We start from the raw sequence: 23,062 nt of genomic DNA, 5'->3' as shown, positions 1-23,062 counted from the left end.
CATTTTCTATGTTTAACAGCTCTACACATAAAAGGGAAAGAAAATATCACGGCAGATTTCTTAAGCCGCAATCTGCTAAAGCAAGGAGAATGGTCCCTAAAAACCTCCATCTTCGACCTGATTGTACAAAAATCGGGGCAACCAGAGGTAGATCTCTTTGCCACCATGGAAAACAGAAAATTAAGTCAATTCTGCTCCCTAAATCTCAGAGAGAACCCCCTGGCGGTAGATGCCTTTCTGATAAAGTGGGACTTCAGGCTAGCATACGCCTTCCCTCCCCTATCACTACTACCCCTGGTGATGAAATATCAGGAGAGACAGAGCAAGGGTTATAGTTATCTCTCCATTCTGGCCCAGGAGGGTGTGGTTCTCATGCCTCAGGACCATGTCGGTGTACGATCCTTGGGTCCTTCCGGACATCCCGGATCTCCTATCCCAGGGCCCAGTCTTTCATCCTCAGGTGGCTGGCCTACATCTGACGGAGTGGAGTTTGAACGGACACTGCTAAAAGAGAAAGGCTTCTCCCCAGACCTGATTAACACCCTACTTAAAAGTAGAAAAATCATTACTACCAAAATCTATGTCAGAATTTGGAAGAAATTCCTTCAGAACTCTGGGATAGTCGCTGGGGGTGCTGTACCTATAAATCAAATCTTAGAGTTTCTTCAGAAAGGTCTGGATATGGGGCTGTCCACTAGTACCCTTAAAGTACAAGTATCAGCCTTGGGGGCCCTCTTTAGCTGCAACATCGCAGGTAATTACTGGATCAATAGATTCATTAAGGCAGCATCCAGATCCAGGCCAATAGTGAAGGATAGATTCATGCCGTGGGACTTAAACCTAGTCCTCACGGCTATGACAGAAGCGCCATTCAAACCCATTTCATAAGCTTCCATAAAAAACCTGTCCCTCAAAGTAGCCTTCCTGGTAGCTCTAACCTCAGCTCGTAGAATAAGCGACATCCAGGCATTATCTAGGCGTCCTCCTTATATACAGTTCAAGGACGATAGGGTAATACTCAGACCTGATCCGGCATACTTGCCTAAGGTAGTTTCTAGCTTTCACAGGACACAGGAAATAGTCTTTCCATCCTTCCTCCCTAATCCAGCTAATGAGAAGGAAGAGAAACTACACACCCTGGATGTTAGGAAATGCCTCATAGAATATCTGGCAGTTACATGATAAAGCCTGTATATATAGGACGATAGGAACCAAACATGTGATTGAATGCGATTAAAATCACCACTTGATGAAGGGCGGAGTGCTCAGTCAGAAAACTAGTATACAAGTAATAGAACAAACTGACGGCACATCTAGAACTAGTCTGAATAGGTGCATACCAAAAGGCAACTTACATATTAGAAAATGGTAGCACACCAAATATGAAATATGTGAAATACGAATAGCAAAATGGCTTTAGTAATACATTTCATAATGGCTTTTGTAAGGCATATCAAATATGAAATAAGTGAAATATGAATAGCATAATGGCTTTTGTAATCTTGAAAAATGTTTGGTTCCTATACAGGCTTTATCATGTTACTAGCCAGAGGTCAGTTCACACCAGGCAGTCAGTATAGGGACCCATTCAATCTGAGATCACCTTGTCGCTGGTGAATGGGCTCACTTCTTTTGGCCAAATTTTGTGCTAAGTATCTCATATGTTTTTCAAGATTACAAAAGCCATTATGCTATTCATATTTCACTTATTTCATTTTTGATATGCCTTACAGAAGCCATTATGAAATGTATTACTAAAGCCATTTTGCTATTTGTATTTCACATATTTCATATTTGGTGTGCTACCATTTTCTAATTTAATATGTGAGCAGCAGCGCACACATACATCGCCTCCTTTAGGCAATGCAGGGAGCATTGAAATATTTTCATTCATTTAGCTCTACCTTGCTATGAAGCTTAACATCTTCAGCAAATGCTAATTGCTCATGCACCCCAATCATATGTCACACGCCGTCACACCGCACATCACCGGTCTGCCGTCCCTGCCTGCTCTGTCACACCGCACATCACCGGTCTGCCGTCCCTGCCTGCTGTCACACCGCACATCACCGGTCTGCAGTCCCTGCCTGCTCTGTCACACCGCACATCACCGGTCTGCAGTCCCTGCGTGCTCTGTCACACCGCACATCACCGGTCTGCCGTCCCTGCCTGCTGTCACACCGCACATCACCGGTCTGCAGTCCCTGCCTGCTCTGTCACACCGCACATCACCGGTCTGCAGTCCCTGCGTGCTCTGTCACACCGCACATCACCGGTCTGCCGTCCCTGCCTGCTGTCACACCGCACATCACCGGTCTGCCGTCCCTGCGTGCTGTCACACCGCACATCACCGGTCTGCAGTCCCTGCGTGCTGTCACACCGTACATCACCGGTCTGCTGTCCCTGCGTGCTCTGTCACACCGCACATCACCGGTCTGCTGTCCCTGCGTGCTCTGTCACACCGCACATCACCGGTCTGCTGTCCCTGCGTGCTCTGTCACACCGCACATCACCGGTCTGCCGTCCCTGCCTGCTCTGTCACACCGCACATCACCGGTCTGCCGTCCCTGCGTGCTGTCACACCGTACATCACCGGTCTGCCGTCCCTGCGTGCTGTCACACCGTACATCACCGGTCTGCTGTCCCTGCGTGCTCTGTCACACCGCACATCACCGGTCTGCTGTCCCTGCCTGCTCTGTCACACCGCACATCACCGGTCTGCTGTCCCTGCCTGCTCTGTCACACCGCACATCACCGGTCTGCTGTCCCTGCGTGCTGTCACACCGCACATCACCGGTCTGCTGTCCCTGCCTGCTCTGTCACACCGCACATCACCGGTCTGCCGTCCCTGCGTGCTGTCACACCGCACATCACCGGTCTGCTGTCCCTGCCTGCTCTGTCACACCGCACATCACCGGTCTGCTGTACCTGCCTGCTCTGTCACACCGCACATCACCGGTCTGCTGTCCCTGCGTGCTGTCACACTGCACATCACCGGTCTGCTGTACCTGCCTGCTCTGTCACACCGCACATCACCGGTCTGCTGTCCCTGCCTGCTCTGTCACACGCCCCATCACAGTTTGTTAGTGAATTTACTTTTCATTAGTTTTTGCTGTCCCTCCTGACTTTTACAAAGTGAGATCAGTCCGCACACAATGTAAAGGAATGGAAACCACTTTGCACACCTTTCACGTTCACTCCCAGCACTACAAGCCCAGGGACTATAATACACCTGTTTATATGGGATATGCGTTACTTCCCCAATTATCTACAGATATTTCATGTTCACTCCATGTTTAAGACAAAGCAGCAAGTTGGAATAAACATTGGCCTATTATTGGTCCAATAATAAGTTCTGTTCATTCTTCCCGGCCACAGTTGTGCCCACGCGCACTGTACTGGCTCCTACGGAGTGTGGCAGAGGCCGTGGGCACCAGTAATGTGACTACTGTAAGCTATTACTATACACAGCAGCTCTGGAGGCGGTTGCTGGGATTCCCTGTTTGCAGGTAATTAGGCCCGCGCTGTGCCCGGTGTCAGTGGTCGGATTGCATCATCTGCAGTGTCAGTGCGCGGCTGCTGTGGAGGCTTCAGAGCGAACCACTAACTACTTCCGGTTGACCTAGTTCACAAACCCTGCAGATGACTGCGCTGTGAGACCGCCGGACGAATGAACACGACGTAATCCGCCCAGCGAGGCTCTGTAGTCCACTCTGTAGGCTATACCCGGCAAACAGGAGTGTAAACCTTTATATCCCCGCCCCTAAATCATGACATCACCGTCCGTCCACCAATCACTTGCTAGCCCTTGGCCAGAAAGGGCGTTTCTCCCAAAGTGATGTGGAGGTGTGGAACGCAACCTGGACCGGAAATGGTTTCCGTGAGCATGCTGGGATGGCCTGTAATCTGCCAGTGACTTCCTCTTCAGCAAGATGGCGGGTGACGAGCCGGGAGTGACTCTGGGACAGCCGCATTTATCCAGGCAGGATCTGACTACTCTGGTGAGTTCTTCTTTATTGTGGCCTCCGACAATCTCCGAGCGTGCGGCAGTGAGGAGCGAGCCGGGGCGTGCAGGGAGCGGACACGAGCGCAGCATGCCGGCTGGGCTTATCTGCTGCCGCGTGTGCTGCCGGGATCCGCACGGCAGACCCGGGCATAACCGCTGTGTGTGAGCGGCTCCCCGGCAGGACTCCTGCTGTGCACCGGCCTCATGAATGAGTCTCACTGGGGGCAGCCATGGCCGGGAGGACGCCATATCCTGGGAATGGAGGGAAGTCAGGGCAATCTGCAGGCGCCTTGCTACAGCAGAGCGGGCTGGTGTATAGCTCTGTGAGGCACAATATGTAATGTTTCCATCATTTATTCCTCTGCTCCAGCGGCCTGGTGTCACTCTTTGTAAGGACATAACTTCCCCCTTAGATCTCAGTCTCTCACCCAGCCAAACAGAGCTCACACTTTGCACTGATGAGGGGCAATACCACGAAACACTGTCTGCAAATTGAGATGTGGCTTTTATCCTAAGTCATATTGCAAGGCTCGATAAAGGGTCAGTAGTGTAGGATCGCTGCTTCCAAGTCCTTTTCCTCTCTGGAGAGGCAATTTGCATCTTGTAGAAGTTAATCATACAGTCAAATCTATGGAGACAGTCCGGGTACGTGCCCACGATCAGTAATTGCTGTGTACTTATGTAGCGTTCATCCTGCAGCGTCCAGATGTTACCACATAGTGGATGGGAAGCTCCATGCCCATAGACACCGGCGGAGGTGGAAATGCGGCACATCTTTCCAGACCGCGGCATGTCAGTTAATCTTGCGGAAATGCAAGTCTTCACAAGAGACATTTCCACCATAGAATGTATTGGATGCAGTGTATCTGCACGGTTCAAGGAACACATGCGGCTTCACCTGTGTTAACTAGGAGGCAGCGAATGTACACTGCATCCAAAGCGCTGCCACCGCCGGATCGTGGGCACCCGGCCTAAACCAGCTTGTGGCTCTGACTCCTTTATGGCGTGTATATAAATTCTTATGAAGTAGATGTGCAGTAAGCTGTGAATTCTATTAATGACACATTATCACATTCCTTGTAGGAGTCCGTCTATTTCTACCTCTTGCGACTCCAAAGCTTTGGGGACAATCTGTCAGATTGCAGATACAATCACACTGGCTCCAGTGAAATGAGTTTTCTGACCACTTTGAGGTGCTGATGACAAACAAGTTAGCTAAAGTGCGGAGCAGCTAGCAATATTGCTATAACTTGTGACATAGCGATATCTCTGTGTCTGATACTTACCTCCGACCGGCTCCCCCGCTGCTTATCGCTGATTGCGCGAGAACGTCCTGGACTGTTTCTCGTCGTCAGCTTCCTGCGGCGCTTCCTGCTGTGACGACGAGCGACGCGTGGAGCCGGGAAGGAGGACGCAGGATCGCCTGGTGTGACAGGTAAGTAGCGATCCCCGTCCCCAGCGATGTCGCTGGTGAGATCTGCCTGTGTGGCAGCTCACTAGCGACCACTTAGCGATGTACCAGCGATCCTGACCGCGTCATATCGCTGGTCGGGATTGCTGGTACATCGCTAAGTGTGACAGTACCTTAAAGTGCGGAGCAACGGGGTCGCCGTGATGTCACTATGATTACAGATCAGGTATGGCTGTAGGGATTTAATTATTTTGATAATGTAAAGAGGACTACTGTATACTTAGAGGTTTTCCCACAAACAATGTACATTTTAATCAATAGATCTTGGAATAATAACTTCCACAATTGGAGTTTTAACAAAAAAAATTCTGGTTTCTTATAAATGTGCCCCTGCTGTTTACTGTGTAATGGCCATGTCTGACTGTACAGGGACATGTCGTCCTGATCATACCACAGCTCCTGGGCAGGGGAAAATGCAAAAGAGGATACAGACAGGACAGCAGATGCTGGTTTCTGTGAGATAAAACGTTTAAAAAAAAATAGAACAGGCAGGGAATTGTTTTACCTCACAGAATTAGCTGTGACCCCGTGCTGTCCTATCTGTATCCTCTCTTGCTTCCTCCCCTGCTTCCTCCCCTGCCCAGGAGTTGTGGTGTGATCAGACCATGTTCCTTTACGGTCAGACACAGCCATTACACAGTACACAGCAGGGGAACATTTATAAGATTATCTCTGCACATGGGACATTTTTTTTAAACACATCCAATTATGGAAGTTATTATTCCAAGATCTATTGCTAAAATGTTCTTTGTTCTTGGGAAAACCTCTTTAAGTATACATTAATTCTCCTTACATCACACGCGAACAGGCCAATACAGTCAGGCTGGATCTGTAAGCATAGTGACACCAACCATGTTTTGCAGCTGTAAGGGTATTTGCACACGTTGGGGATTAGGTCCTGCGGATCCGCAGCAGTTTTCCATGCGATGTACAGTACCATGTAAACCTATGGAAAACCAAATCCGCTGTGCACATGCTGCGGAAAATTCTGCGCAGATTTGCTGCGGTTTATTTTCCGCAGCATGTCAATTCTTTGTGCAGAATCCGCAGCGTTTTTACACCTCTTCCATTCTAGGAATCCGCAGGTGTAAAAACGCAGGCGAAATCCGCACATAATCTGCACTAAATCCGCAGGTAAAACGCAGGTCAATTTACCTGTGGATTTTGCAGAATCCGCACAGAAAAATCCACAACCAAATCCGCATTGTTGCACATACCCTAATACAGCCACAAAACATGCAGCCGCAGGAACTCAAACATATTATTTGAGCACGCCCACGATACTCGGATAACACGACTTCCGAGCACGTTCGCTCATCACTAATAAGTCTTGAGGACGATAGATCATCAGTATCAGATTTGCGGAGGGTCCATCACCAGGTCTCTGAGGTGTTAGGTGTTGTCTGGAGCCTGACCAGCACGGCCCCGTACCCTGTGTATAGGCTGCAGCTTCGCTCCTATTCATGAGCTCTGCAGTGGCCAGTACATTGGGTGAATGGTGAGCGGCGCTGAGGATTACTATTGAGCCTCTCACACTGTGCGCAGTATGCAAGAGCTGCGCACTTCAGAGCGGTATTGTGTGGGATCTGGGTGGGTCTCTGGACCCAGACCCTCTTTGTTTGGAGGCTACTTTCAGTGTCTGTAAAATAGATACATATGTTTGACAGTCACACTTTAGTTTTAGTATGGCGGCATGAAAAGCCTTTGCTTAACCCCTTAAGCCCCAAAGGTGGTTTGCACGTTAATGACCAGGCCAATTTTTACAATTCTGACCACTGTCCCTTTATGAGGTAATAACTCTGAAACGCTTCCATGGATACCGGTGATTCTGACATTGTTTTCTCGTGACATATTGTACTTCATGTCAGTGGTAAAATTTCATTCAAATAACTTGCGTTTATTTGTGAAAGAAACGGAAATTTGGCGAAAATTTTGAAAATTTCGCAATTTTCCAACTTTGAATTTTTATGCCCTTAAATTACAGAGATATGGCACACAAAAAACTGAATAAGTAACATTTCCCACATGTTTACTTTACATCAGCACAATTTTGAAACCAAAATTTTTTTTTGTTAGGAAGTTATAAGGGTTAAAAGTTGACCAGCGATTTCTCATTTTTGCAACACCATTTTATTTTTACGGACCACATCACATTTGAAGCCACTTTGAAAATTCCCAAAAGTGACACCATTCTAAAAACTGCACCCCTTAAGGTGCTCAAAACCACATTCAACAAGTTTATTAACCCTTTAGGTGCGTCACAGGAATTTTTTGAATATTTAAAAAAAAAAAAAATGAACATTTAACTTTTTTTCTCTAAAAAAAATACTTCAGGTTCAATTTTTTTTAATTTACCAAGGGTAACAGGAGAAATTGGACTGCAAAAGTTATTGTGCAATTTGTCCTAAGTACGCCGATACCTGATATGTGGGGGGGAACCACTGTTTCGGCGCATGGCAGACCTCAGCAGGGAAAGAGCGCCATTTGACTTTTTCAATGCAAAATTGGCTGGAATTCAGATCGGACGCCATGTCGTGTTTGGAGAGCCCCTGATGTACCTAAACAGTGGAAACCCCCCCCCCCCCCCAAGTGACCCCATTTTGGAAACTAGACCCCCTAAGGAACTTATCTAGATATGTGGTGAGAACTTTGAACCCACAAGGGCTTCACAGAAGTTTATAACGTACAGCGGTACAATAAAAAAATCATATTTTTTCCACAAAAATGATCTTTTCACCCCCAATTTTCATTTTACCAAGGGTAACAGGACCCTAAAAGTTATTGTGCAATTTGTCCTGAGTACGCTGATACCCCACGTGTGGGGGTAAACCACTATTTGGGCGCATGGCAGAGCTCGGAATGGAAGCAGCGCCATTTGACGTTTTTGGCTGGAATTGAGACCGGACACCATGCACCATGTCGCGTTTGGAAAGCCCCTGATGTACCAAAACAGTGGAAACCCCCCACAAATGACACCATTTTGGAAACTAGACCCCCCCCCCCCCCCAAGGAACTTATCTAGTTGTGTGGTGAGCACTTTGAACCCCCCAGTGCTTCACAGAAGTTTATAACGCCCGTGCGTGAAAATACAAAAATCGTATTTTTTCCACCCCATATGTGGGAGAAAACTACTGTATGGACACACGTCGGGGCTCGGAAGGGAAGTAGTGACGTTTTGGAATGCAGACTTCGATGGAATGGTCTGCGGGTGTCATGTGCGTTTGGAGAGCCCCTGATGTACCTAAACTATTGAAACTCCCCACAAGTGACCCCATTTTGGAAACTAGACCCCCCACGGAACTTATCTAGATGTGTGGTGAGCACTTTGAACCCCCAAGTGCTTCACAGAAGTTTATAACGCCTGGGCGTGAAAATAAAAAAATCATTTTTTTCCACAAAAATGATATTTTTTTCCCCCAATTTTTTATTTTCCTAAGGGTAACAGGAGAAATTGGACCCCAAAAGTTGTTTTGCAATTTGTCCTGAGTATGCGGATACCCTATATGTGGGGGTAAAACACTGGGCGCATGGCAGAGCTTGGAAGGGAAGGAGCACCATTTGACTTTTTCAACGCAGAATTGGCTGGAATTGAGATCAGACGCCATGTTGCATTTGGAGAGCACCTGATGTGCCCAAGCAGTGGAAACCCCCCAATTATAACTCCAACCCTAACCCCAACACACCCCTAACCTGAGCCCTAACCCTAATGGGAAAATGGAAATAAATACTTTTTTTAAATTTTATTATTTTTCCCTAACTAAGGGGGTGATAACGGGGTGTTTGATTTACTATTTATGGCGGTTTTTATGTTTGGCGGCTGTCACACGCTAAAAGACGCTTTTTATTGTAAAAATAGTTTTTGCATCACCACATATTGAGAGCTATAATTTTTCCGTATTTTGACCCACCGAGTCATGTGAGGTCTTATTCTTTGCGGGACGAGTTGACTTTTTTATCGGTACCATTTTTGGGCACGTGACATTTTTTGATCGCTTTTTATTCCGATTTTTGGGACGCAGAATGAACAAAAACCAGTGTTTCATGAATTTCTTTTGGGGGAGTGCGTTTACACCGTTCCGCGTGCGGTAAAATTGATAAAGCGGTTTTATTCTTCGGGTCAGTACGGTTACAGCGATGCCTCATTTAGGTCTTTTTTTATGTTTTGTCGGTTTTTTGCAATGAAAACAATTTTATATAAAAAATATTTTTGCATCGCTTTATTCTGCGAGCTATAACTTTTTTTATTTTTTTGCGGATGATGCTGTATGGCGGCTCGTTTTTTGCGGGACAAGATGACGTTTTCAGCGGTACCATGGATATTTATATGCGTCTTTTTGATCGCGTGTTATTGCACTTTTTGTTCGGTGGTATGATAATAAATCATTATTTTTTGCTTCGTTTTTTATTATTTTTTAAGGGGTTCGCTAAAGGGGTTAACTAATGGGACAGTTCTATAGGGCGGGTCGCTACGGACGCGGCGATACCAAATATGTGCACTTTTATTGTTTTGTTTTTTTATTTATTTTCAAAAAATGAATTTATTGGGGAATATTTTTTTTTTTTTTTTACTAATTTATTTAGCGATATATATTTTTTTTAAAAAAATTATTTTTACACTTTTTTTTTTTTTTCCCCAGGTGGGACATCACTGTCCTGTGACAGATCGCTGATCTGTCACATCACAGATCACTGTGACAGATCAGCAATCTGTCACAGGCAGTTCTGCAGACTTCCTCATGCCTGCGCTTTCCAGGCTGTGAGGAAGTCCGCTCCCTACAGGCCCCCGTCGCCATCTTGGATCCGGGGGCCTGTAGGGAAAGAGCCCCCCGCAGCAGCGCTGCACATTGCGCTGCCGTGGGGGGCTCAGGGAAGCACGGAGGGAGCCCCCTCCCTGCCGAAGCTTCCCTTTAACTCCCGGTACACCGCGATCGTGTTTGATCGCGGTGTACAAGGGGTTAACGTGTCGGGGGCGGTCCGTGACCGCCCCTGACACATTGTGCCGGGTGTCAGCTGTGATAATCAGCTGACACCCGGCCGTGATCAGCGGCGCTCACCACGTGGGCGCCGCTGATCTCATTAGACGTACTATCCTGTCCTTGGGAATTAAGTCCCAGGGCACATGGACGGGATAGTACGTCTAATGGCAGAAAGGGGTTAATACATTTTTTGAATTCTGAAAACATACGTGTTCCAGTGTATGTTCTATGGGAAGTATGAGGTAAAGTGCTCTGTATGTAGTGTAGAGAACTGATGTAATGTGCCCTACTTGTACCTGCTATAGGCCAATTAATATCTAATAGCAGGTTAGTGTGGCATTTTATTGCCGTTATCGCTTCTGGAAGTAATAGAGGGAATCCTATATGTGGGACTGTCCTCTGAGCTTGAACAGAGTTGTTTTGAGAGCAGTTCTAGCAGACATGAGCCATCCCGGTATTACATGGCCACTATATGATCCTACAGAGACAAAGCTTTCCTTGCTGTAGGTATCCCTGGCATCAGCTGATAAAACCTCACTGGTGTGGATTATTTCTCTAAGTGACAGCTGGAAACCAGGTAGAGGTCTAACCCTTAGACCTCATTCAGACATCTGTTTTTATGTACATGCCTTAGCAGTGCATTTTCAGCTAGAACACCTTCCCATTATAATCCATGGAGCTGTTCACATGGCCGTGTTTTTTCGGGGAAACGGTGGTCTGCAAAAAATCACGGTGATGTGTGTTTTTGATACAGATCACAATTACCCATAGAAGTCTGAAAATCATGCACGGCATCGGTGTGTAATCAATGTGCTGTCCGCGATCACCATTATAATGGATAGGAGAAGCGTTGTCATTTTATTTTCATCGGTGAACATAATGGCTGAAACATTGAGCAAACGCTTGAAAATTAAAAAATAAAAATCTGATCCTTGACACACGTGAAATCACTTACATCTGAATGAGGCCTTAGTTACTTCTCGGTAAAGAGATAATATGTATGTATGGATAATAAAATATTCATGAAATATCTCTTCTAAATGCTTTCTATATATTTTTTTTTTTTATACAGGATGTCACCAAGTTGACGCCACTTTCTCCAGAAATCATCAGCAGACAAGCCACAATTAACATAGGTAACATCTGCGCACTCGTTATGGTATAGATAACCTGACCCTGTCTATGTGCAGTACAGTAAAATGTCGCCCAGCTCCCCCCACAGCCGTGAACTGCGCATACCAGGGGTGTACGCAGCTGATACTGCCGTAGTATAGGAGACGTGGTCAGTGTCTCGGCACAGTCTCCTATGCACTGAGGCTGCCGTATTTGCGGTAAATGTCGTGCTCTGATAGACACACCAGCAATTAAAAATGGCAGCTCCCAGTGTCTGAAATAAAAAAAAAAACAAATAATCCATTTTAGTATAGTAAATGTTTTTAAAAATATTTAATTTTTTCATTTAACCTGTGATTACATTATCTTAACGGTCCGATTTACTGTTCTAGGTACCATTGGTCATGTAGCCCATGGTAAGTCAACGGTAGTAAAAGCCATTTCTGGTGTGCACACTGTCCGATTTAAGAATGAACTTGAGAGGAATATTACCATCAAGCTTGGCTATGCCAATGCCAAGGTGAGTTCACATTGCACATAGTCGGATATACGCGCACACGTTATTTTTACACACACAATCTACATACCTGGGATTATATTATGACAATCTCTCGTTATCACTTTCTCTATATTCAGAGGAGGTTCGCAGGTCTTCTAGTTCTGATCTTTCAGATTATCATTCAGCTCTAATTTGGAAATTTGTGCTGGATTCCCAGTCCTTGCAGTGATGAAACGCTGCCTGCAATTTAGAATAATGTTAGATTAATTATAAACTAATTCCCATAATACGAATACTCCATTGCCCTGATTAATGACTGCTGGCATTGCAGATCTACAAACTTGATGACCCCAACTGTTCTCGGCCTGAATGCTACCGGTCCTGCGGCAGCAGCACCCCTGATGAATTTCCCACAGACATACCCAGCACCAAGGGCAACTTTAAATTGGTGCGGTAAGTAGCTGTTGAAAGTGTTTACGTTGGGTCAGACAGATGTAGCGTTAGTTAGAAAACAGCCACTATGTAGTTTCTATGAACCTGATGAATGTCTGACCAGTGCCCCTCTGGCATATATCTGGCTATTATGTGTTAGATAACTTCCTATCCCTTTCTATTCCAAGCCATGAATTTGTTCTAAACTCTGTCATTTTACAATTAGAATCATGAATGTCTAAAAATTTAGCATTCAAGAGAAGGTTCACGGCTGCTATAAGAATGAATATTACTGTATGAAAAAGTAATTACCTGTTATTTCATCATTTTTAATTTCAATTCTTTATTTTGCTTGTGCATTTTATGAGGGCACCCTTTAAGTGCTTTTATATCCTGTTTTCCAGGCATGTATCTTTTGTAGATTGCCCAGGTCACGATATTTTGATGGCAACTATGCTGAACGGCGCAGCTGTTATGGATGCTGCCTTATTGTTAATAGGTGAGTTTGCGCATATCTGTAACGTTTTTTTCAGCATAATGTATTTTCACACGTTTTATTATGGTTCCTAGTTTTTCTGTTGCATTGTCTATATCTGACTGCAGAATGACTTTACTAAGAATCCAACTTCCACCTGATGAAGATGGATCCTCCGTTGAAACGCGTTGTGGTTTAAACTCCTCTCTTGTCTGAGTCTCTTTCCTGCGCTCCTAAGACCTGACATCCTTGTCTGCCCCTGGGTTGCTTCCTAAGCGCTCCTTTATGACCGCTTATCACTGACTCTTATTTACTAAGAATCCGGCAGTCGGCTGTTCTCATTGAGTTGTAAGTGTGTCTTTTACTGAGCTCTTCTCAGAATGCATAATGACCACATGGTAGTGGAGATGTCCTTTTTAAGGTGGTGTGTGGTCATAAATTGTGTTGAGAAAAACTCAAATAATTTATAAACTCTTGGGAGCTGACGAATACTCATTTAAGGGGTTTTACACGTTTAGGAAAGTGGACTCCAAACGCTGTAAAAACTATTTGATGGCACACTTTGAAGGCGAGCATCACTGCTGCAGCACAAGCTGCTGACATCAGTGATTGGCTATCAAGCTTGGAAGAGCCACTGAGCTTAGTGACTGGCTGCAGTGGTGATAGATGGTGTTGACATAATTTCACCATAGAGGACCCAATACTGAGAGCCAACTGGCAGCGGGATGGTGGCGCTGCATCGGGAAGAGAGTGAGTACCTGTTCTAAATATTTTTGTCCCTGAAAATGAAAACCCCTTTGATTCATTCTGCAGCCAGCAATGTGCAGGGAAGTAAACAGTCAAGTAAATGCCCAGAAGTTGTTCATATCTTCCAAGTGATATTTTTTATGTGTTAACAATATTGCAAGGTCTGGAAAGACCGTAAAGGCGATCCTGTCACGTCATTTCAAGCATCTAAACTGTCCCCAGTGCGTTGTTAGTGATGTAATGTGCATCACTTTTTTTTTTTCATTAAAAACGGCGCTGTAATGATGTCCAAAAACCACCTTATATAGTTATATCATACATGCTCATTTAGTCATAGGGGTGTGCTTCATTTTCTGTTCAGTCATGGGTGTCATCACTCTCTGTTTGACTTCCCTGGTTGTGCCAACGTCATGGAAGCTTGCGCAGTGTGCCGCTTGGAGCCACGCTTGCGCAGTATCAAACAGGCAGCCTCGGTTGCACAGTGTGTGATGTGGAGCCGGCCGTGCTTGCGCAGTGTCAAGCGGGGAGCCGACACTACGCAAGAACGGCCAGCTCCATGCTACACACTACGCAAGCACAGGATTCCAGTGACGTCGGCACAACCAGGGAAATCGATCAAATTGAGTGGGCAACGACACCCGTGACTGAACAGAATATTAAGCACACCCCTATGATTAAACGAGCAGGTACCATAGAACTATATAAAGTGATTTTTGGACATAATTTCAGCGTCCTTTTAATAAAAAAAAAAGTGTTTGCACCACAAAGGCTATGTGCATCGCTATGTGCCCACGTTGCAGAAATGCTGCGGAAATGTCCGCAGCATTTCCACAACTCCCTGCCGCGGGTAAAATGCATGCGGAATTCTCATGCGTTTTCCCGTAAAACACAAGCATTTTGCAAACATTTTTAGCTTGCAGAATGCTTGCGCTTTTCCAAGCGACTTGAAGCATCGCTTGGAAAAGTGATTGACAGGTTGGTCACACTTGTCAAGCATAGTGCTTGACAAGTGTGACCAACTTTTTACTATTGATGCTGCCTATGCAGCATCAATAGTAAAAGAGAGAATGTTAAAAATAAAACAAATAGGGATATACTCACCTTCTGGCGGCCCCCGGAGTCGTCCCACCTCTCATTGGCGCTGCCAGCAACTTCCGTTCCCAGGAACGCATTGCGCGAATGACCTCTGATGACTGAGCATCACGCGAGACCGCTACGTCATCAGTGGTCATTCGTGCAATGCATCCCTGGGAACGGAAGATGCTGGCAGCGTGGCTGAGAGGAGGGAAGGCTCCGGGGGCCGCCAGAAGGTGAGTACCGTATATACTCGCGTATAAGCCGAGATTTTCAGCCCATTTTTGGGGGGCCGAAAGTCCCCCTCTCGGCTTATATGCAAGTCATATACCGGGGGTTGGTGGGGGAGGGGGAGCGGGGGTGTCAGATCATACAAGCAGGGGGGCTGCAGAGACCTGCGCCAGGAGGGGGTGAATATGACGGGGGGATCCATATTCGCCTGTCTCCGTTCCACCGCTGCGTGTCGCTTTGCTGTCTTGCGTCCTCTGGCAGTGATGTTCAGGTCAGTTACTGAACAGTTACTGCAGAGCCGGCGACGGAGGTGAGAGTATATAGTGTTTTTTTGTTTATTTGCAGCTGCAGCATATGGGGGCATAATCTATGGAGCATCTTATGGGGGCATAATCTATGGGGCATAATCTATGGAACATCTTATGGGGCCATAACCTTTATGGAGCAGCATATGGGGCATATTATTCTATGGAACATCTTAGGGGGCCATTAGTAACCTTTGTGCAGCATTATATGGGGTGTATTTTGTATGGAGCATCTTATGGGGCCCATCATGAATTGTATGGAGCATTATATGGGGATCCTGATTCAATATGGGTATTTGTAAACATTTACCCTACTGATGTCTCAATTAATTTTACTTTTATTGGTATCTATTTTTATTTTTCAAATTTACCAGTAGGTGCAGCATTTTCCACCCTAGGCTTATACGTGAGCTAATAAGTTTTTCCAGTTTTTTGTGTCAAAATTAGGGGGGTCGGCTTATACTCGGGTTGGCTTATAAACGAGTATATACAGTATATCCCTATTTTTTTATTTTAATTCTATTTTTTACAGGAATATGGTGCCCAGGACATAGAGTAGAGTCTCCTCTCCTCCAGACCCTGGGTACCATCCGCACATGAAGCGCTCACTTTACGCATGGTGGGCATTGCCACATGCGCAAAGTGAGCGTTTCAATGCAATCCTATGGCGGCGGAATCCCCGCGATTCCGTAGAAATAATGAACATGCTGCGGATTTTACCCATAGGATTGCATGGGGGTGTGTTTTATTAGCGTTTTTAAGCGTTTCCGCTGCGTCGGAAACGCATAAAAATCGTAATGTGGGCACACAGCCTAACAGCTCACTGGGGACAGTTTAGATGCTTGAAATCACGTGACAGCTTCCCTTTAAATTTCTGTAATACCAGAAAACTTTACTCTCCTATATCAGCAGTTCTCCACCAGTCTCAATATCCTGATAAACACTGACTTTCTATTCTTGTCTGATTTTATATTAAAGCTGGTAATGAATCCTGTCCTCAGCCCCAGACTTCAGAACATCTGGCTGCCATTGAAATCATGAAGCTAAAGCACATCCTCATTTTACAAAATAAGATTGATTTGGTTAAAGAAAGTCAAGCCAAGGAGCAGTATGAGCAGATCCTGGCATTTGTACAAGGTGAGTAAGACAGAATCAAACTGGCAGGCGGCTACCTGGATGGCATCTATGCCGAAGCGGAGACTTCGTGTTCATTATTATTTTCCTAACTATAAAGGGGTTGTCACCTGGTCAATTTATTGTTGATGATATTATCATCAAAAATAATATAGAGGGATTCCTCTGTCGCCTTATTGGGGGACACAGAACCGTGGGTGTTATGCTGCTGTCCACTAGGAGGAGACACTATGCATAATCTGAAAAAGATTAACTTTGGCTCCTCCTCTGCAGTATACACCCCTGGACGGCGTCAGCCTTCTCCAGTTTTTGCTTAGTGTCGCAGGAGGCACACCTAAGTTTTTTTTTTACACTCCGTCTTTTTCCTGGATTTTTTTCCAAAGGACTACAGATGAAGAAAAGAGGGTCTCCAGCGAGACTCCCGGCATGGCTCCCTCCTCGGTCCCCTATTAGGGGTACCCGGTTGAGGTCGAGGTGGCTATTCCCCATGTCGCTCCCTCACCAGTCCCTCGGGTACTGGTTCGAGGTCGAGACCCCCCTCCTTCCTCAGTTCCGTCCGGCTCTGGGTCGAGGCGACGATGAAGCCCCCTGACGGTGACAGCAGCACCCTCCCTAATCCCCCTCTGGGGGTATTAGGTTGAGACACCGCAGGTAGGGCCTGTACCAGGCACCAGGGACCCCAGTCCACCTGTGGGCTCCTTTTGGGACCGGGGGAGGTGCAGAGAGGCACGGCACTTATCAGAGACCGGGCTCCTTGCGCCCCGGTGTCTGCAGCACTGGCGCCGCAAGGGACCCTCCACAGGACCCCAGTCACATATATGGCCCCACCGCCAGCCCTCCTTTCATTCTGGGGGGGTCTGGTTTAAATCCGACACCCCCCCCCCCCCCCCCCCCCGCGGACGATCACGCCGTCCTGGAGCCCTGGTGGGCAGGAGACCTCAAATTTAGGCCGCGGCTTCGGCCTAGCCGAAGTCGCCGCCCCCCCCTGGACGACGAAAATGTCATAGAAGGGGCGGATCGAGGCAGGAGGGGCACGCTTTTACATGGCCCAGCGCGCCCTTTTCCAGCTCTCCGCCCCCTTCCCTCTCCACCTCATAATCCGGTGGCCATCTTGCTGCATCTGGAAGAACGCAGCACAGCAGTCTCCGGGGGGGCACAGGACGTGGGATTTATCAGCGCTGGACCTAAGGGGGAGCACCGGTGGGGTAAGATCACAGCTGGGTCCTTGGTACTCAGCTGTGAATTGCTATACCATATAGCGCTCTCCTCTTTTCCTCTGCGTAGATACCCCTGTAGGGCCTCCACTAATCAGCCTAGGTACTATGTCGGGCTCAAGGAAAAGAACCAGGCCAAGACTGCTTTTATGCAGTCTGCACAGCCTGCAAGGCCACTCTCCCCAGCGGCAGCACGTACCCGCACTGCCGGGACTGTACCCAAAAAACAGGATCAGAACCCCAAGAAGTCCCTACCAACGCTTCTGCGACCGCTACTGCGCCGGAATGGTCGACTCAGATGTCGCAGTCTGACAGTCTATAGATAACCTGACCTCCACATTACTGCAGGGTCATGTCTCGGCTATGAACGTTACCCAGCAAAGGGACGTCCGGTCTCATGATCAGGGCGCTTCCGACAGTTCGAGGCGTAAGCGGACCCACAGGTCGCGTTCAGCTGCGTCCTCACATAGCAATAGGTCTTCCCCTCCAGGGAAAGACAAAGTGGCCTCAGGTCACCGAGGCCGTCCCCTGATAGAGAAGGACAATGCGGATCTCCACAACGATCCCAGACCACGGGAAACCTCCGCTCTAGTTCGCCCGCTAGGGAGCTCCTTTTTTTTTTTTTTTTTTTTAATCAGATAAATTTTTATTTATGATAACAATTACATCATATACATGACATCAAGCAATTGTTCACATATAAACATGTTTTTATAAACAAAAACAAAACTCCTCCCTCCCTTTCCCCCCCTATCCCCCCTCCGAGATCCCTTCAGTGCCTTCCCCGTTCCTCGTCCAGTACTCTCTCCAACATCCATATATAGTTATGTAATGTGAATATCTTCCATATCCCAATACGTCCCTCCCACCCCTCTAACTCCATTCTACCCATGGCTGCCATATCTTGTGAAACACCTCAAGTTTATTTCTCTTAGTGTAAATACTTTTTTCCAATGAAATTATATGCTCCGCCTGCGCAAGAAAGTCCCGTCTAGTCGGAGGCTCCTCTCTGATCCAAAACCGGGCAATCAATTTCCTTGCTATGAACAACAGTCTAGCAATCGCCAGTTTGACCATAGCTGCCGCTGCCAATTCTTCCACAAAGCCTAAAATACAGATCAAAGGGTCTTTGGGGATTACACATTTATATATCCATTCGATCCGATTCAGTACAACTGTCCAGTATGTAGACAATCTAGGGCAACACCACAACATGTGCATCATATCTGCCCGTTCCTGCGAACACCGTGGACAATTGGAATCAGACCTCAAACCCATCTTGAACAATCGATCAGGAGTTCTGTAAGCTCTATGAATTACGTACAGCTGAGACATCCTCCCAGGTTCGCTCATAGAAATCTTAGGCACATATTCTAAAATAGATTCCCATCTATCATCACTTATTTCTCCCAATTCAGCCTCCCATTTCACTCTAGCCTTGATGGGATGACTGACTAGAAATGTAAATAATAAATCTCTATACACTTCTGAGATTGCCCCCTTCGTCTCGCTGTTCCCCAAAATGGAGGCCAGCGTGACATCAATCTGGACCTCAACAGGCCTCCTCCGACATTGCGACCGATACGCATGCTGAATTCTTTTATAATGATACATATTTGAGTGTGGAAGCTGGAACTCTGATTGTAGCTCCGTGAATGATTTAAGTCTCCCCTGACCCATCCGTCTGATTCCTGCCTCTCTCCAAAGCCCAAATCCCTCCATTCGCTGGAATTCTTGTAAATTTGTTATCCCACACTGGAGAGTATTTAGTAAGGCCCGTGACACCCCTAATCTGTTTAACTTTCTCCCATACCTTATGAATAAGGAGAACCGTAGGAAACCTAGAGCCAAATTTTAAAAACTGCCAGGCTCTCTCCCAAAGGCCATTTCCCAAACAGCTTTCTCAAACTACTGGGCGATTGTTCCTGTCCCGTCTCCTCCCCCCATCCTCCCATATGTTGACATTGTGCTGCTAAAAAATATACCCAGGGATTAGGAAGCGCCACCCCCCCCGTCCTCTTTCGGCCTCTGCAACGTTTCTTGTTTAAACCGTGGGCTTCCCCCCCCCCCCCCCCCATATTAGGTCGCCGAACAGCGATTTAATTTTACAGAACCTACTCTGTGGGATCCAAATTGTAGAATTATGCAGTACATACAGCAGCTGCGGCATCACAATCATTTTTAAAAGATTTACCCTTCCAATCACCGAAAGATGTAATTTATTCCACGACGAAATCTTGGAACAAACTTTTTGTAGCAGAGGGCTTAAATTAAGTTCTTCAAAACTACTCAAAGGGAGGGCGATCTGTATCCCCAGATATTTAAATCTCGAAACTACTCTCAATTTCGGTGATATTCCAACCTCCCCAATATCTCCGCTAGGGAGCTCCTTAGCGATGCGCAGGACTCAGAGGGCATATGTGACTCCAATTCAGATAACGAAACAGAGAACGCTTTGCTCCCTTGTCCCCCTAGCAATACTGTGATAGTTGAGGATATCGTCTCTTCCATCCTTCGGGTGCTGGACATTTCAGATCCAACCCCGGAAGCACCAGAACACAAGATTTCCTTTGAAAGTGTTCAGAAACCATCGAAGGTCTTCCCTAATCACCCGGAATTTCAAAAAAATCCTTTCTAAGCATTTTTCGCAGCCTGAGAAAAAATTCGCCAATCGCAAGTATTTGGAAGCAAAATACCCCTTTCCACAGAAAGACACCAAGGATTGGACAGATCCGCCTGAAGTGGACCCTCCAGTCTCTAGGCTGGCAGCACAAACGCTTCTCTCGCTGCCGGACAGTTCAACCCTCAAGGACACGGCAGACAGACAAGTCGAACGCATGGCTCGTTCAATCTTTGAAGCGGCAGGTGCCTCTTTGGCTCCCGCATTTGCTTCAGTTTGGGCAGCCAAGGCCATCATGGCTTGGGCTGCTCTATTGCAAAAGGGCCTTCAAGCTTCAAATCCTCAGCTGGCGGACCAGGCGGTGCAAATTGCAGTGGTGGCAGATTACATGGTCCTTGCAGCGTTGGACTCTGCAAGAGGAATAGCGGGAATAGCATCAAATGCCATTACAATCCGGCGTATTCTCTGGCTAAGAGAATGGAAAGCGGATGCGGCCTCAAAAAAGTCCCTAACAAATCTCCCGTACTTCAGTGGCCGTCTTTTCGGTGAAAAGCTGGATACAATGATATCCAATGCTACCGGGGACAAAAGTACTTCCCTCCCTCAACTAAGACCAAAACGCACGTTTAAAAGGCGTAATCAATCTAGTTTCCGATCCTTTCGGAATTCTTCGGGCTGGTCCGTCTCACGCCCAGCACAAAACCGTAATCGTTCCCCCCCCGCAGGGACAACACACGTGCGGCACAGAGGCCGGACAGGAACTGGCAATCAAAGGCAAGCCAGGGAAAACCTCAGACTTTTCCCTCGTCCTGACTCATGCCCTCTGGAAGACACCCCACTTGTAGGCGGACGACTGCTACTCTTTCAGCAGGTCTGGCTGCCTATTACAGAAGACAAGGGGGTCAAGGAAATAGTGTCTTCAGGATACAAAATCGAGTTTACTACCAGCCCACCGCACAGGTTTTTTCCCTCTGTCCCTCCAAAATCCCCGCTCAAAGCTCAGGCCTTCCGTCAAGCGGTTTCTTCCCTCCTGCGAGCAGGAGTCATGGTGCCAGTCCCAGCAGAAGAGCACTTCCGAGGGTTCTACTCCAACCTGTTCGTGGTGCCCAAGAAGGGAGGCAGCGTCCGACCCATACTAGACCTCAAGCAACTCAACAAGTACGTTCGAGTTCGTCACTTCCGCATGGAATCCCTCCGGTCAATCATTGCGTCTATGGAAAAAGGAGAATATCTTGCCTCCATAGACATACAAGACGCATACCTGCATATACCGATTGCTCCCGCCCATCAGAGGTTTCTCAGATTCGCAATCAACCAAGACCATTACCAGTTTGTGGCCCTCCCGTTCGGTCTGGCCACGGCCCCCAGAACATTTACAAAGGTCATGGCAGCTACCATGGATGTTCTGCACTCCAGAGGCATAGTAGTCGTTCCATACCTGGACGAACTTCTCATCAAGGCCCCCACCCTCAAGGACTGCGAGGTCAACGTCTCGATCACGATCGACACTCTGACGCGCCTGGGATGGTTAGTCAATTTACGGAAGTCCTCGACTACCCCGAGTCAGTCTCTGACCTTCCTGGGGATGCTATTCGACACCTCCAAGGGTCTGGTGTTTCTCCCCAGGGACAAGGCACTGGCTCTCCGTCTGGGATTTCACACACTCCTCCGCAAGTCCCCCAGATCTCTCCGGTATGCCATGAGAGTACTTGGCAGGATGGCAGCAGCAATGGAGGCGGTACCATTTGCCCAGTTTCACCTCAGACCCCTTCAACTGGCCATCCTCAAGTCCTGGGACAGGAATCCGTTCTCCCTCGACAGGGAGTTCCGGTTATCAGCAAACACCAGGAGGTCCCTGCACTGGTGGCTCAAGCCAACCTCGCTTGCAAGGGGAAAATCCTTTCTCCGGTCAATGGAAGGTTTTGACCACCGACGCAAGCCTTATGGGTTGGGGCGCGATGCACCTACATCACAGAGCGCAAGGCAGGTGGTCACCAAGGGAATCGACCATGCCCATCAACATCCTGGAAATTCGGGCCATCTTCCTGGCGTTGAAAGCCTTCCATCACTTGCTGGCAGACTCTCATATCAGAGTACAGTCGGACAATGCCACGGCAGTGGCATACGTGAACCATCAAGGCGGCACCCGCAGCATCCAGGCGATGACCGAAGTAACGCGTATCCTACAATGGGTGGAGGATGCAAGGTCGGTACTCTCCGCGGTCCACATTCCGGGTGTGGACAACTGGGAAGCAGACTATCTCGGCCGACAAGGAATGGACTTCGGGGGGGGGGGGGGGGGGAGGAGGTCTCTCCATCCCGAAGTCTTCGGTCAGATCTGTCATCGTTGGGGGACCCCGGACGTGGAACTGATGGCATCACATCTCAATGCCAAGGTTCCCAATTTCATGGCCAGGACGCGCGATTCGCGATCGCTCGGAGCAGATGCCCTGGTTCAGGACTGGACCCAGTTCCAGTTTCTGTACATTTTTCCACCCCTCCCCCTGATCTCCAGAGTCCTGAGGGAGATCAAACAAGAGGGTGTTCCCACCATTCTGATCGCTCCAGACTGGCCCAGGCGTACATGGTACGCCGACGTCGTGCAACTCACAGCAGACGCTCCCTGGCGTCTCCCCACACGTCCCGACCTCCTGTCACAAGGCCCGTTCTTCCACCAGAACTCGGGGGCTCTCAATTTGACGGCGTGGCCATTGAGACCTGGGTTTTGACCCAAGCAGGTTTTTCACCGGACGTTGTTAAAACCA

General features: G+C 47.5%; 1 protein-coding gene across 1 annotated transcript in view; it reads left to right on the top strand.

The window, feature by feature from the left end:
* Positions 1 to 3,844: 3,844 nt before the first annotated feature.
* EIF2S3 (eukaryotic translation initiation factor 2 subunit gamma) overlaps positions 3,845 to 23,062 on the top strand; it is a 37,426-nt gene continuing 18,208 nt past the window's right edge. The window contains exons 1-6 of the mRNA XM_073565816.1: positions 3,845 to 4,001; positions 11,526 to 11,589; positions 11,959 to 12,086; positions 12,397 to 12,518; positions 12,902 to 12,996; positions 16,308 to 16,466. Of these exons, the coding sequence (XP_073421917.1) occupies positions 3,933 to 4,001; positions 11,526 to 11,589; positions 11,959 to 12,086; positions 12,397 to 12,518; positions 12,902 to 12,996; positions 16,308 to 16,466 (637 nt within the window). The 5' untranslated portion in view covers positions 3,845 to 3,932. The remainder of the gene's footprint in view (positions 4,002 to 11,525; positions 11,590 to 11,958; positions 12,087 to 12,396; positions 12,519 to 12,901; positions 12,997 to 16,307; positions 16,467 to 23,062) is intronic.

Source organism: Dendrobates tinctorius, unplaced genomic scaffold, assembly GCF_039654945.1.
Source record: "Dendrobates tinctorius isolate UK_male_01 unplaced genomic scaffold, ASM3965494v1 ptg000016l, whole genome shotgun sequence".
Lineage (NCBI taxonomy): Eukaryota > Metazoa > Chordata > Amphibia > Anura > Dendrobatidae > Dendrobates > Dendrobates tinctorius.
This window is presented reverse-complemented; position numbering and strand designations above follow the sequence as displayed.